Below are 16,518 nucleotides of genomic sequence, written 5' to 3'. Positions count from 1 at the left end.
GCATTCAAGACAAATGACCATTCTAAAACAATAGCACTTTTTTGATGTAAATGACTAGTTCCTAAAGCAAAAGCACTTGATTTATATAGGAAAACAGTAGAATCGAATCAATCGATTGGAAAAACGTGCAACACGGCATGACCAATTATTGGACGTGTTCAACCCCTTTTTCTACTCGTTTGATTGATTTTCTTGGAACTTTTTTTTTCTTTTTCAAAGAGAAATGTTAGGTCCTCAATATTTTTACAATACTTTTACAAAAAATCATAAGTAGCAAATTGTTTGTTATTGGTGAAAAAAATAATTTCAATGATAGATTCAAATTAGAACCAAAATAACTTACCACCTATAATTTGTTGTAAAAATGTTGTAAACATAACACTTCTCTTTTTTTAATTTATACAATACTTCAAAATATATATATATATATATATATATGTATATAATACATCATGTGAAAGAGCATGAGGGTATACATGTGCTTCATTTCTTGAGATTTTAGTTATTTAAGATTTCACCTTAACAAAATTTGCATTTATATCAAAGTATTAATTCACTAAATTAGCCAAATGAGTAAATGCATGTATGAATTATCTATAGCTATGCATTAATTATCTAATTGGATAAATACATTTATTTTTGTTATATTAATTATTTTTAGTGCACTAATTATTTAAGTATAATGAAATTATATTATCATTTTTCTAAGACTTACAGGAAAAACAATTGATTCAAATTATGATATTCTTGCTCAAATTTAATTACTTCTGTATCAGTTCAAGCAAAGTTTAACAAAAGAAAAAAAAAATTAATAACACAATCAATAATACTAAATAATAATGGAATGATATTTGTATTTTTATTTTATCAAAATGATATCTACATTCATGAATAGGCATAAAGCATGCCTATTTATATTAGTCACTATATCCTGCAATTTTTAAATTTGTAAAAACATATTATATGATCAAATTACTACACCACTTTTATTATAAAATAGAACTTTAAAAATTACAATTGTTTTATAAGGAAAATTATTAAAATATTATAGGAAACTAATAACAAAATGCACCGCACATCATTAAAATATTATTGTAAAAGAACTTTATCCTGATAAAAAGCAGTAAAAGAGGTTTAACTTGAAAAAAGCAATGCAACTGCAGCTTGTTTAGGCTTCAAGTATTTTCTATACACAGATAGAACCTAGCTTCTCTAGGCCATCTTGTGAAACCTCATCAATTGTTTAACACAATCCTTACTTTAGAAACAAAATGGCAAAATAGGCTTTAGCCTAATAAAATAGAAAATGAATAAAAGGAATGAGGCAAACTATACTTATGTCAGTTGCGGCTTTGAGAAGACAGATTAATACTCCAATGTCTTGATCCAAGCTGGTGTTTTACATGTGGGCTGGAAACAGATAGATGTAGGAACAGTAAAGTTCTATCCCAAATTGTCAAGAATTATTTTTTCCATCCAAAATCATTTTGATGCGTGTAACCTATGTATGCAGTTTTACAAACTTTTTGAGTTAGTACATAACACAATTATTAACATCATCTTACAGTTAAACTTAAAATATATATGATACTGAAATGCACCAAAATAATAAATTTGAAAATTAAAAAATTGAAAGAATATGACCTATCTAAGAAATAATTAACATCAACTTATTAAGCCAAAAATATGCAAATTAAAAGGGAAGTGCAAAGTTTTATCAAAGCGAAACTTTCTCTTTCTATGATCTATGTTCAATGGTTGCCATATTTATTTATGAAAAAACAATTTACTTATGGACAAAATTTCAAATTGAAAAATTTTCATATGTTTGAGACTCTTACAAAATTAAAAATCTAGCACTTCCTATAAACCTTAGGCTCTTTCCTTTATTATTTTTTTTGTGGTAATTTCCCATCAATTTTATTTTCAAGGATATTCATGACAGGATACTATAAATTTCACTTTATAAATTGATGTGTTACTTAAAAATATATATTTAAAAAAATCATAAACTTTACCGATTGATATATATATATATATATATATATATAAAGGTATAAAACCTTTAAACTCTTATAATATAATTAATTGACCTTTAATATTTTTCCTCAAAAGGTGCCTTAACTTTGTGCCCCCCATTTGAACTGCAAACTCACATGACTAAGCTCAGCTACATTCTAGTGGTTGATGGCCTAATGTTGTGGTTCTTTCTGTTGCATTGTCACGCATTATGTTAAGATAAGTTAGCGACTAGACCTAGGTTCTTTAAGGTAGTTAAGTTTGGTATTCTGTCATTGCCGGGTTCTTCAAGAAGGCTTCTAATTTGTCACTATTGAAAATACAATTTGTATTAGTAAACAATAATCATGGCTAAGTAATGTAGTGAAAATTTGTATAGAAGAGTTATGGCAAAATGCTTGTGACAAGCTTAGAAGATTGAGGTCGTTGAAATATTAAAGGAGAAATTTATTGTATGAGAAGAGTAATAGTCAAGGAAAGCAGTAATACAATAATAGTAACTAACAAAGAGGGTGTTTGAGAGTCAACCAAGGTACACATTACTTGTGTAGCTTCAAGGTTTGGTGTACGGCATCTAGAAACCATTGGTGGGCTGTTTAGCTATAGCCTTTGGTAATGTAGGGACAGCTTCATATAACCTTTTTGGTTGGACTTGTGACTCATAGCTTTTGCAACTTCAAGCTAAAACTAACTGTGTTTTACAAATACAATGCAAAACAAGAAAGATATGATAATCTATATAGAAGTATAAAAGTAAAGAAGAATACGATTGAGTGCTAGGGATAGATGTAGTTGAGTTAGCACAAACCAAAGGGTCCAAGATTGTGTTTCTGTGTCTTGGGTGATTTTCATATTTCTGGTTCAAATTGATGAGGAACTAAGAGGAGTGACACTTATTAGTGTTGCTAAATGAAATGGAATAGATTTAGGACTCGCTGAATTTGAGGGCGTGAGTATTGGAAATTTGGAATTTTCTGAGTAAAATTGGGTGATTTTTTTTTTCTCTCTCTAAGTGAAGGAACCTGGGTCCCTTCTTTTTTGCCTCTTCTATTGAATGTTTGCTCCCCTTTTATTCATAAAATGCTTGGATTTTTAGATCCAAGGGTTGAGGTGTCCAATTTTATTGGGCCCTTTGCCCCACATTTAGCTATGATCTAAGAAAAAGGTGGAGTAGTGTTGACTTGCATCTGGGTCCCTTATGATGATGGATCCCTCAAATGGCCATAACTTGGCCTAGTTTCGTGTCAATCTTGAGAAATAGGATTGTAATAGACCTTGTGAGCCTGAGTTGATCAATCTTGTTGACTGGCCACATGAACTTGATGAGTTATATCGATGGGTTTTAGCCTGAACTATATGAGCCAGAGTTTAGCTGATTTTGTGGGCTGAATTTTTTCAATTTTATAGCTAAAATAACGGATTTTGGGTTTTGTCTTTTTTTTTTTAGATAAGTATGATAATAGCCCAAAGATGTGCAACAAGTGTCCTACCTATAAAGTATGAAGTTCTGCAGAGATCATTCATTTCATTTAATAAATAACTTGCAGAGATCTCTTTAATAGATGTTTTGAGGTCAACTTAGAGACTTCATTAGTCCATTTTCAAGCAATTGCTCAGTTAAGAGAATTTTCATTGATGCAATATAAAGAAATGTATTTCTACAACAAACCATTTGCCCATTACATGTACATAATTTCTTATTCAACAACACTCTCTCTATAATTTTATTGTCACTTCATATCGTGATTTAAGACAAAATTTTCAATTTTCAACTGAAAGAAAACTATAGAAAATCAATACACACTTCCCACACTTTTCTCTAAGATACGGCACCTAAGAAACTCTACCTAAGTTTTAGCCACCAAATAATTCCTATGCATGGGTCACAAAATAGAGCAAAAGTTCTGGTTGTAATCCATTGCATCGTATACATAATGATATGGCACACTAGGTTGATAATAATATGGCACACCAGCTTGATAAGTTGGCCAAACCATTGATTGTATTCCAGATTCACTAGGATTGGTCACTTGCTTTTGTTTTTCCCCCTCAGTACTGACTGGGGAGACACTCGTTAACTCAGCAGATCCAACTTTCTTCCTCAGCAAAGATGTCAAGTTGACTGAATCAATGTTGTCCCCAACAACAACAATCTGACTGTTATCCTCACCTTGTAGAGCGACTGATTCCACACCTTAAGCACCCAAAAGGGAAACAATCTCATCGTTAGTTTTAAATTCCTAATCAGTTTTAACAACGATCAGATAAAAGATATAAAAATGAGTACCTTGTAGACCAACTGCAATCTGCATGGCCTTGGACCGAGCATTCTTTTTGCCATTATTTAAGGTGATCCGGATCACTACCTTTTGCTGAATAAAGTTTAGAAGTGTCAATTAATGACATAAAAATGATTGGAAGTACATAAGGAACAGAATTTCTAAATAACTGTTCAGCATCATTACCTTCATTTTCTTGGTCAGAGAGTTCAAATTCTTATTAGAGAGCTGCAGGGTGTTTTGTTTAGCTAGCTAGTTCTGGGTGTTGTTGCTTAATGTCACAAACAAACACAAAGGGATGTATTCCCTACGTCAGAGAGTTCAAAATCTTATCTGGGAGCAAAGTGTGTTTAGCTATCTAATTCTGGGTGTCGTAGCTTAATGCCACAAACAAGCTGATAGGGATAATATATATAGGCGTAAGTTTAAGTTCACAGTTACACTTAAAACAACCTTTTTTTTTGTCCTGTCCAGTTTAGCTCCCCAGAAAGTTTGGTCTACTACTTTTTGCGGCTTAAACACGGTTTCTTTTTGAAACCCAAAGAATGGTTTGGTAGACTTAGTTGACGGGGGCATATTTAAAATATAAGGACTGTCATCATTGATTGTGGACTGTAAAGTGTGAACTGGATCCATTATACTTTAAATTCTGAAGGATTACGGTCAAGATCAAACAAAAGGATTGAATTTTATTTAATAAATGCACGCCATTTTGGAATGATTATATAGGTTAACACAAATCCGATATATTTATTAAATGGGTAAGATCCCTCAACTTTGACATGATCTATGTATTAAACGGGTTAGTTGTGTCAACTTTTTTAATAAATTTTATCAAAGTGAAAAAAAAAAAATAGTATTAACCAAATTAATCTAAACTATGAAAAACCGAAAAATAAATAAAATTTTTAAATATAAAATTCATAAATAACGATTAAATGTATCACAAATAATCATTCAAAATTAAATCATATCTTAATATCACAAATAATTAATCAAAATATGTCAAAAAAAAAAAAAAAACCACAACAACTAATGAGTTTATATACCTTGAGTTTGAGTGGTACATTGATAAAATTTCATTTAATTAAATGAGTCAAACAAGTTAACATGTTTATTAAATGAATCAGTCCAGCCAACCCAAATATAAATCCATTAAGTCTTAGCTCATAACCTGCTCGTAGTGACTCAAAAGGGGGTTCTGCAATCCATGGAATCCCAAATCGCCTAGGGAAGCATATGAGAATGTGCTTATAAGGAGTGACCTTCCTTTAATGTGTAGAGCCCTTTTTTCTCTAATTTCATGTCATGTCAAATTTTGCCACCCTTACTAAATTTTACACTTTCTACTTTTTTTTTTTTTTTTTTTAACAGAGAAGAACGTAACTCATTTCATATTGAATAGTAAAGTTACAATTTTTTAGAGCTTTTTATTTTAATTTTACAAGTTAGATTTTGATAGGGTAGAAGTAATATAATGTCTAAAATGAAAAGTTGTCACATCACATGAAAAAAAAAATTTTCTTTTAAATTTTCATTTGTTTGTCATTTTAGACAAATAATAACATACTTAGAGCATTGACTTCAAGTGTGCCAAATACTGAATTTTTAGCATTTGGCACACCAAAATCCATGCTTCATAAGATGTGCCAAATGCCAAAAGAAATGGCATGGAATTACAATGATGTTCTATAAATGGCATAGTACAATCAAAATACTATAAATTTTTTAATGGTCTTTTCTCACTCCTCATGTCACGTCTCCTTTATAAGACATCTTTCTTCTCTCTCATTCCACTATTCTCTTTCAAAAAAGCTGATTTGTAACTTTTATATATTTATATATATATATATATTCAAATGAGTATTTTTAAGATTTTTTTCATGTGTCTAAAATCTTAAAATAGAACATGTGATGTAGAGTGTATTATAAAATGATCAAGTAAAAAAAGAGTTTTAGTGTGTCAAAATAGCATTTAGCATAGCACAATTGATGCTAGTGCTCTTAGAGCATCAGCTGATGTAAAAAAATCCTACATTCATATACCAAATCTTACTTTTACTACTTTAATATAGCATTTGAATAAAAACATTCTACATCACATGTTCTAATTTCATGTTCTATTCTTTTCTTTATTAATTTCTCTCTTCCTCTTCACTAACTCTCTCTCTCTAAAACTCACCACTACCCACCACCATGAAAACCAATCAAAATCACTGCCATTTGAAACTCACCATCATTGGAGGGGGGAAAAATTGAAAACACCATCTGAAACTCACCACCACCGAAGGAAAAAGAAAATCAACCAACCCGCGACTTAGACCACTCAGATCGACAATGACAAAGCAGCGAGAAGGCAAGACGACGAGGCAGCATGCAAAGGTGGTGGTAAAGAGAGGTTGGGATTGGTTTCACAGAGAGAGAGAGAGAGAGAGAGAGAGAGAGAGAGAAATGAATAAAAAATGTTTTTAGTTTTAGCATTTGTGTCCATACTGTTCTATTTGTAGAATGGTAAGGTCAAAAATGTTGCAAATTTTTGGCATTTAGAACATCTCAAGCAACTTATTTTCTAGTGTTTGGTGTGCAAAATGCTAAAAATGTAGGGTTTAGCACATGATGCTAATGCTCTTATTAGAGCATTAACATAAGGTGTTCAAAAGAAAATCTATTTTAACATACCAAAAAGTTACTTTATACTTTTAGCATAGCATTTATAATATAACCTACATCACATCTCTTTCTTTAGCATATCACTCATTAAAATTACTTAAAAAAAAAACTCTTACCTTCTATTAAAACAAAAAACAAAGACAAAAAAAAAAACATCACCACCCTCAAAAGCAACAACCACCATAGGAACCCACTACCACCACTGGAACAAAAATTTCAAACCCAAACCCCCTAAAAGACAAAACAAAAAAGCAAAAAATTTAGATGAATCTAATCAACCAACCAAAAATCAACCCAAAAACCTCTTCGCCAACACCAACCCACCAAAAATCTAATGACCCACAAAACCAACCATCACCACCTAGCAATATCAACCACATCTTCGCCACCACTAACACCATTTACACAACCCTGCAAAGAGTGTGGCGTAAAGAGTGCTAGGTTCAGATTTAGAACAATTTGCAAACCATGAGCACAAACTTGTCTAGTATAGATCTTAGATTCCATAGGGTATATTAAACAATGCTCAAGGTGCTACAAGTTTTAATACAAGAACAAGGAAGCTGCAGGTTCAAGAATTCGAAACATGCTAGGCTCGACCGATCGAGACTGTGGTCCAACTAATCGAGATTATGGTTCAAACAATTGAGATTTGAATCAATAGAATTTATTTTTCGGCCCATCAGCCTATTAAGCCCAGTAAGTGATTAGGGTTTCAAATCCAATTTACATAGTATTTAAATGAAACCCTAAGACACATTTTGTAATGACTTGGGAGCTTCTCTCTTGTTATGACTTGGTATAGTTGATTGTTCTCTTAGGATCATTCCCCCCAGATTTTTTACCTTAAAACTAGATTTTTTCATTGGTTTTCCTGAGTCACCATATCTTTTGTTATTTATTTTTCCATTGTGCTTGATATGTTTGATGAATATTTAGCCTAGATCTACCTAATTGACCTAAGTAATAATTTGGCTATTAAATTATATTAAACAAAAGTATTTTCAGAGGTCTAAAAACTAACAGAGAGAAATAGGAGAGAGACAGATTTGAAATGAAAAGGAGATGAAAACGAAGCCACCCTCACAATGGCAATGGCATTGAGTGGTTTATGTGGAGCAGAAACTGTGGGCACAACTATGGTTGAATCGGTTTGACAGAAGAGATAGGGGTTGAGTGAGAGAGAGGAAAGAGAAAAGAGAAACAAAACTGAAAGAGAGAGAAACAAATGAATAAAAAATGAGATTTTACATTTAGCATTTGGTCCGTATGCTTCTAATAGTAGAAGCATACGGACAAAAATGATAAAAAAATAATAATAATTGCTAAAATAACAATATAAGCTAAAAAAAACCATTTGGGACATTTGATATAGGTGTGTTTTTAGTATTGGGTGTGTTAAATACTAAAATTTTAGTGATTAAAACACTTAAATGCTAGTGCTCTTATACATGACAAAAATTTTATCATATTTGTTAATAACTTAAGTTTTATTGAACTATTACATCGTAATAAACATTTGAGGTGCCCTATTAGTGAATGACTCCTATAATTTTAAGTATCATTGATTCTCAAAAAAAATTAATAATAATTTAAGTAAGGAAAAGTTAACGAACGCCCTAAGCGCATTGGTTTGGAAATATTTTTAGAAACAATTTATGAGAAACGAAAAAAGTAATTGTTTTTCTTTTTTTTTTTTCTTTTTCTTTTTTTCTTTTTTTAGTTTTTTATAACAAATGCACTAAAAAGTACTAGTTAACCAGTACCTTTTAAGTATCATCCTTTGCCTAACGAAGAGCAATACTAACACAATTAATTTTATTATACATCCATCATAATTAATCACTAAAAATGTTTGTAACAAATTTTGTTTTTCCCTAACTTATTGTTTAACTTCAGCCAAAAAAAAAACTTATTGGTTAACTAATCTGCCTACCTTTATGGAAAATTAAAGTCAAAAGTTACAAGATTTTATGGAAAATGTCCGTTCTAAATCAAAAGCACCTTTTATTTTTAATGTAAAAGTGATTAACCCTAAAGCAAAAGCACTTGATGATGGAGGAAAACTAATAGAAACTTCTCTATTATTAAATTTATCTTTGCATTGGAACAATGGAACGACAAACATCATGACATGACCCAATTATTAAATGTGTTCCTACTTCCTACTCGTTTTGATTTATATCCATTTTTGAAACCATACTTTTTTATTAATAAAGCAATTTTTTTTTCTAAATAAAGGTTTTTTAAAATAATTTATTTATATAAAAAAAAAACTGGAAAAATAAGTTGTACCAATGAGTATCATACTAGTGTAAATCCCCAACTAGACAAAAGCCACTAACTATACACCAAAAAAGATATAGGATTTTGTTGGCATTTAGCATGATTTTGCTAACAATTTTGTTAGATGACATGTTTTGCAAACTATTTTGTTAAGTAGCATCTCAAATCTCAAAGACTCAAGTTCAAGCAAAGCTAAGGCGGACTAAAGAAAGTTGAATCATGAAGCATGTGTTGTCACTTGTCATATAGAAAAAGATAAAAATGAATCATATTATTTGGCTGGGGGACCAAGAAAGCTGAGGTAGGAATCAGTACAAACCTCTAGCTGTTGATTTGTTGTTGCTTTGGTGAATTTGTTTTGATAGGACATCAAATTTAATGGCAAGACATGTGAATGGGAGGCATGAACTTCTCTTCTTTTCTCATTCTTTGAGAAATTTTTTTCCTTTTTGGAACTTGAGTCTTAGAGACTTGAGTTCCGTATGAATTTTATCCACATCAACTTTGCCATCTTTGGAAACTCAAGTCCAAGACTCACATTCCTTCATCAAACTCGAGTTTCAGAGCCTCAAAATGCTAGTTTACAAAATAGTTTTGAAACTTGCCAACTAACAAAATGGTTAAAAAAATCATGTTAAATGGCAAAAAAATAGGGTATCAATAGCCAGTTGTTAGGGTACTTTTTTTTACACTTAATTTTATTTGGGTACCACCTATTTATTTTCAAATATCACTAATAAGGTTATTGGGTTTTCCCGAATATTTTTTGCTCTATTATTATGTTAATCACAAATGTTTCATATCTCATTATCTAAATTGGGTTATCATATAAACTATCACAAAAAGCCCCAAAACTCATATTTTATCCAATTTTATTATCATATTCTATTTAAAGCCCAAGAATACTTATACTTGGTAATATTTGAGAAATCCATGATTCAAGTCCATGGCAAAACAATTTTACCAATGGAATTCAAATCCATGATCAAAGCCCATGATTTAAACCCATGGCAATTTATTTATCCAAAGCCCAATTCTCATTGGTAACATCAAAGCCCAATTTTCATTGGTAACGTCAAAGTCCAATTCTCATTGGCAATATCAAAAGCCCAACTTATGTTGGCATTATTTAAAACCCAATTTTCATTGGCAACATCAAAGCCCAATTCTCATTGGCAACATCAAAAGCCCAACTTACGTTGGCACTATTCAAAGCCCAATTTTCATTGGCAATATCAAAACCGAATCCTCATTAGCAATATCAAAAACCCAACTTGCATTGGCACTATTAAAAGCCCAAGCTAACTAGTTGGCACTATTCTATTAAAAGCCCAAGGTTATTAAATATTCGGCAAAATACTATGTCATAATTACTTCACTTAAAAATCCGATAATAAACAATACTTTAAATTCTTAAACATATTATTACAATATTACAAGCTTATGGAATTTATGAATTATCTATTCTCAAAACTCATGACAATCATCTTATAAAAGCCCATGGAAAGTTATGATTATTAGACCCATGACATATATTTATTGTTATAAACCCATGAAATACATGGACATCATTTGCATCGCAACATCCATAATATACGCCTTCGACACTCATGGTAAACATTCAAACCCACAAGCTCATCATTTAAGTTATGATGCGATTATTAGAAACCATGAACATTATTGTAACATGGAATTCATCAAAGTAAATAGTATTTACAAAAGTTTTTTGAAACTTGTCCTATTGTTTCAAACATTACAACTAATTGCTGAAAGGCCCATTGCAAGTATTTATGAAAAACCCAAAAATATTTACTAATAAAATCCATGAGGAATGAAAGCCCATGACAACATGTGCAACAACCCAGCCCATGTGAGCAAACCCAAGCAAAAAACATAAGCAACTAACCAAAAGGCAACTAGAGACTCATACAAGGGAACCAAGTCTTTGAGAATGGACTAAGGGCTATCCTATCAATTTTCTACCACCCTCTGCCTGACATGAATAGTGCCCAAAGGCTGTCATATCAGCTGAAGTCAAAAGGATAAAGAGACTCCATGATCTTTCTCAAGACTGCACCTCCAGCGGAAGGGGAGCTAAAACCAAATTATCCAAATTTCAACAAATTGATGCTATAAATGTTAAAAACGATCAAGACATGATTCATGTACCAAGCCCATGAATCCTAAAGGGGAAGATTTGGGAACATGTGGTTTGGAGGTCATAAAGGGATCTCTAGCGGAACTCCCTGAAGTAGATTAGAACTTGACACCTGGCTGGGGTGTTGAAATCTTACTTCTTGGGGGACCAAATCTCAATTTGCAACATTAGGATTCACTCTTGATACACAATAATTAAGCCCATCCCCAAAAATCTTGGCACTTAATGCAAAAAGATCTAAAATCTCATCATTACCCAAAGAAGTAAGGCAGCCCCTAAAGTGAATCTCTTGCTGCTGACCAAAAATTCTCAAGAAGCTTAACCTTGATTCGTCACCCCTGATTAGTCATGCATTTTTGGATTCTTGTCAATCAATGCTTCTCTCAAACTTCATTATAAAAAGACACACATCTTAGCCCATTGGGGGGGGAGGAGGAAGCCTCTCTAGAAAATTTCTATCATTGACTACACTCTGTAGAAATTCAATCCCTATTTGCTTTCTTTAAACTTCCCTAAGCTCTCTTGAGCTCACTCACAACCTTTCTCAGCCTATAGTCACCATAACACCAATGTTCACCACCTTGCTTACACCTTCCTACTCCATAAACGTCCCATAACTAACTAGGATAGCCACTCCCTTTGAAACCCTTGGTTTGTTTACTACTTTGCTCGTGGTTTAGCTTTCCTTAAGCTCACCACTCATCATCTTCAGCCTACACTCGTCTAATTTCAGATTTTCTCCTCACTCCTCTACACAACCACAACTCAAAAATGTCCTCCAACTAGGCACAAACGGCCCATTACTCACAAAAAGCTTCAATCTCAGTGTTAATCCCATCTCACTCACTCAAAATAGCCCACATTCACCTCATTCATGCCTTATAATTATACACTCACCAAAATCTTAGTTTTATACTTGCTGCACTGAGTTGGGGATCTTTCTCTCCCTTCATTCCATCCTATTTTTCTTCTTTTATTTATAACTATGAAGCCTTTAATCATTGTTTATTACTATGATGAAGAATATAATGTATTTTTAACAACTGAATTTTTCCCTCACAATTGATGTAATAATGGCTGAAAGTACTATAAATTCCCTTGACCAAGACACACAAGGACCCCTAGGAGTGAACATTTTCCTAAATTTATTTAATCATTGACTATTGGACTGTAAGTGTAATTTCACCCCTACCGCTGGAGATAATACCGTATTGCTAGAGGACTGATTTGAACTATGACACCATAAAAAAACTAATAATATAACAAACTAACAATACTAACATGTTTATTGGGCTTTATTGTTGTTTTCTTATTAGGGTGCAACCTCTATCTCTTACTTGAGCGGACTTACACCACACCGATAGCCTTTGGGCTTTACTTCAAGAGCTCATCGTTGAGTTTCGGCTTGGCTACCTCATATTCTATTTGGGGACATCAGAAATTTTCCCCTCAACACCAGTTTACCCAAAAAAAAAAAAAAAAAAAATTGCCTCCTAAGAGTAGAAAACATTTTCAAGAACATTACATACTTAATAGATCACGCCAAAGAACTCTTTTATCTCACTTCAACTCCTATCCATTGCTACGTACAACTATTATCCATCATTAACTAGCCATTGATACCCCATATATCGAACAATGTCAACTAACCATTAACTTTGTCGTTCTCCAAAAAAAAAAAAAAAAAAAAAAAAAAAAGACATTTTTTATTCAAATAAGTAGCTTTTCCACTTAATTTACATAAATCCCAAATTTAGGGTACTTTTTCCTTATTGAAGCTCAAAAATGGCCTAAAATTTTGATAATACTTTCTCATTTGAATTTTTTTTTTTTTTTTTTGTGTGTGTGTGTGAATGAAATATATATAAATAAATATATATATATATATATATAATTGTTTAAAATTACAATAAATATTAATGATTTTCATGAGATCTAAACAAAAAAAAAAAAAAAAAAATTCTAACTCATTTTCCAAGTCATAACTTAATACGAGAAAACTAATAAAGTTTTTCAGAAAATGCTTATTGAAAATGTTTTCCTATAAAGAATACTTATAACCTTCTCTTCAAAGGAAAAAAATGTACAACTAAAAACTCTATGAATAAATAGTTAGCACATAACTAGTAGTAAGTATGCAATTTTTGAAACTAAAAAAGTTAACAAAGTTACAAAGATTCTAATCTTTGTTTGGAAAGAGGAAGTTTTGCTTAGAGTAAGAAAGTGATTGCTAGAAAAAATAAATTTGGTTCCCAAAGTGGAATCAATAGTTTTATCAACTAGGACTCATTTTTCTCTATTCCTTTAATGTCAAGATATAAACAAGTGCTTCAAACTAAAAAGGATGTATAAGTTTAGGATTTCAATTAACAAAAATTAAAAATTTGAAATTTAATTTAAAAGAGGATATAAATCTTAGGAGATCTTTTTATGTAGATTCCCTTAAAATTTTTCTCTTTTTGTAGTAAGAATAACAAAATTTTGACTTCTACTTTGTTTTCAAGGTCTTGAAAAATGATTCATCGGAGTAATTTAAAAGTCGAGTTATCAAACATGTTATAGACAAAACTATTTTTTTATGCAATCAAGATTCACAATAGCTTGTAGGATAGGATCCAAAGAGGGGAAGTATATGAAAATTTAAACCAATTTTAGTCTAAACAAAAATTTAGACTACCTTTTTATCTGTCCAGTAAAAGTTGTAAAGGAATGCCCCACAAAAAGTTGGGTATTGTGCTTTTAGAAGGCAAGCACACGGTTCTCTTTATGAAAAGCCAATGAATGGTTTGTGCTTTCTTGGATTACCCATAGGGGCATTGGCTTTCTTAGGTTCTTTCTCTTTAGTTGACCCAGTCACGACTCATGTCTACATATGAGGATTGTTGTCGTTTTATGTATAGATTATCTAATTTTTGAACCCGATTTATCCAAAAAAATAAACTGATGTTCTTATTTAATGATAATGAGCAATCATCATAACGTGAATACCATAAATTGAATTTTTATTTGAGCATCAGAATTCATAGTAGGATGAACTTTCTATTGGCATGAAGAAAAGTTGAAAGTTGAAAGTTGAAATTTGAAACCCCTTAACCTTCATAACACAGGCAAATGACAATTGAGGTTACCTAGAAAGAGCTGGAATTCACCTTCTGAGCCTTTAAATTATGCTAGTAAAGTAATCAATCATAGAAAGACTGTATTGAAATAAATAGAAAGAAACTTTTCCCTGAAGGGTCCCTTAATTCGATAGTGGTCGAGGTGGGTATGTTACATTTTCAGTTGATTAATTTTCCGCACACCAGACTTTTCCAACATAAGTTTTATACTATGAAGCATGGGTACATTTCGGAACTCGGGTGTGGGTGCGAGACTCGGCAATTTTTGAAAAAGGTGGGTGCGGATGTGACGAGATTCGGCAATTAAAAAATTATTAAAAATATTTTTATTTATATATTTTTTATATTGCTAAGCATTTTTATATATAATAATAATAGAAAACTCATAATATAATAATAATAATAATAATGTACTGTACTGTACAAAAAAAAAAGAAAAAGAAAAAGCCTCTCTGACCAAAGTCGCTCACGTACCAAAGGCTAGTGGTTCAGTGAGCCACTGTACCAAAAAAAAAAAAAAAAAAAAAAAAAAAAAGAAAAAAGAAGAAGAAAAAGAAGGGAGATGTGGCTCACGTGAGAGGCACAAAAAAACAAAATAAAGCCTCTGACCAAACGCATTTTAACGATTCTTTTCAAAAAAAAGCAAAACAAAACAAAACTTAAAAAAAAAAAAGCAACGCTGGAAGAAGAAGACGAAGAAGCAAAAAAGAAGAAGAAGAAGAAGAAGAAGAAAGGGGTTAAGCCGGTGAAGACGGCGAGCGGCGTATCAAATCCACTTGTTTCGGCGGTTTCAGCTTGAACTGGCCATTTCTGTGGTTTCACCCGATACGGCCCGAGTCGGCGCGAATCAACCTGATTCAACTCGAATCGGCCTGTGTTCGAGTCACATCGACGTGAGTCAGGGGGGAAAAAAAAACACGTGGCAGACGCGGCCCGACGCGTGGTCAGTAGCGTCCCTCGCCTGTCGCCTCGTCGGACGCGAGTGGGGCTCCTCTGGCGCTGCGTCCGTGCATCCTAGGTTTTATATTAGTGTTGTGAGTACTTTAAAAAAAAAAAAAAAAAAAAAAAAAAAAAAAAAAAAAAAAACATTGCAACTACAATGCTTGCAACTCCTTATACAATGTCTTTAGCTCGACTCTTGAAAAAACATATTGGTTTAATAAATAGATTAGATCCACTAGTATATGCCAGAATATGAAACCAATTAATTTTATAGTTCATATTAGATATTATATATATAAATATGTATTTAGTATTATATCATTTAAAAATTTAAAAATAACATTACACCATTTATACTATTAAGTATATAAATAATATCTTAGTTGTTGAAATTGACTCTTTTTTTGTTTCAAATGAAACATAGAAGATTTTCCTTTAAATACAATCACCTTTCATTTACATTGACAGGATTCAGGGTCTGTTTGGATAGAACTTATTTTGCTGAAACTGAAAACTGAAAACTGAAAACACTGTAGCAAAATAATTTTTAAATGTGTGAATAGTACTGTGGGATCCATTTTTAATGAAAAAATTGATAAAAAGTGGAGTTTGTGGGACCCGTGAACAGTGCACAAGTGCACTGTTCACAGAGGACCGGGTCAACAATTGCTGCTGGGGAGAATAAAAAAAAATAAAAAAACGCAGAAAACTTGAAACGTAGACGCGCAACGCTCTATCCAAACTGCACCTCAATGTAAATGACAATTTCGTCAAGGATATTTTATTATAAGTTATTAAATGATGAAAAATAAGCACTCTGTGGTGTTGGATCTTTTATGATGATGAATCCATAATATGGCCTTAACATGGCTTAGTTTCGTGTCAATCTTGAGAAATTGTCTTCTATTGAAATTTGTGAGCCTGAGTTAATAATTTTGTTGACTGGCTTCGTGAGTTGAGTTTAGCTAGTTTTGTGGACAGAATTATGTCAATTTTACGGCTATAATAATGGATTTTGGGCTTTGTCTATTTCTCGAGATAAGTA

General features: G+C 32.0%; 3 protein-coding genes across 3 annotated transcripts in view; all 3 read right to left on the bottom strand.

Annotated features, from left to right (window-relative positions):
* LOC126720744 (heavy metal-associated isoprenylated plant protein 46-like) overlaps positions 1-16,518 on the bottom strand; it is a 53,026-nt gene that overhangs the window by 35,048 nt on the left and 1,460 nt on the right. The gene's annotated exons all lie outside the window — the stretch shown is intronic.
* Positions 3,733-4,701, bottom strand: LOC126720743 (heavy metal-associated isoprenylated plant protein 47-like). Its single transcript, XM_050423530.1, has 3 exons — positions 4,485-4,701; positions 4,307-4,391; positions 3,733-4,213 (listed from the first exon to the last, which is right to left on the bottom strand). Exons 1-3 carry the CDS (start codon positions 4,488-4,490, stop codon positions 3,903-3,905), a joined length of 402 nt encoding a protein of 133 aa, XP_050279487.1. The 5' UTR covers positions 4,491-4,701; the 3' UTR covers positions 3,733-3,902.
* LOC126720745 (heavy metal-associated isoprenylated plant protein 47-like) overlaps positions 3,849-16,518 on the bottom strand; it is a 36,121-nt gene continuing 23,451 nt past the window's right edge. Inside the window, exon 4 of the mRNA XM_050423535.1 lies at positions 3,849-3,866. The gene's annotated coding sequence lies outside the window, so the exon portion shown is untranslated. The remainder of the gene's footprint in view (positions 3,867-16,518) is intronic.

This window comes from Quercus robur, chromosome 4, assembly GCF_932294415.1.
Source record: "Quercus robur chromosome 4, dhQueRobu3.1, whole genome shotgun sequence".
NCBI classification, from domain to species: Eukaryota; Viridiplantae; Streptophyta; class Magnoliopsida; order Fagales; family Fagaceae; genus Quercus; species Quercus robur.
Note: the sequence above shows the minus strand (reverse complement) of the source record. Positions and strands in the feature narration are given on the sequence as shown.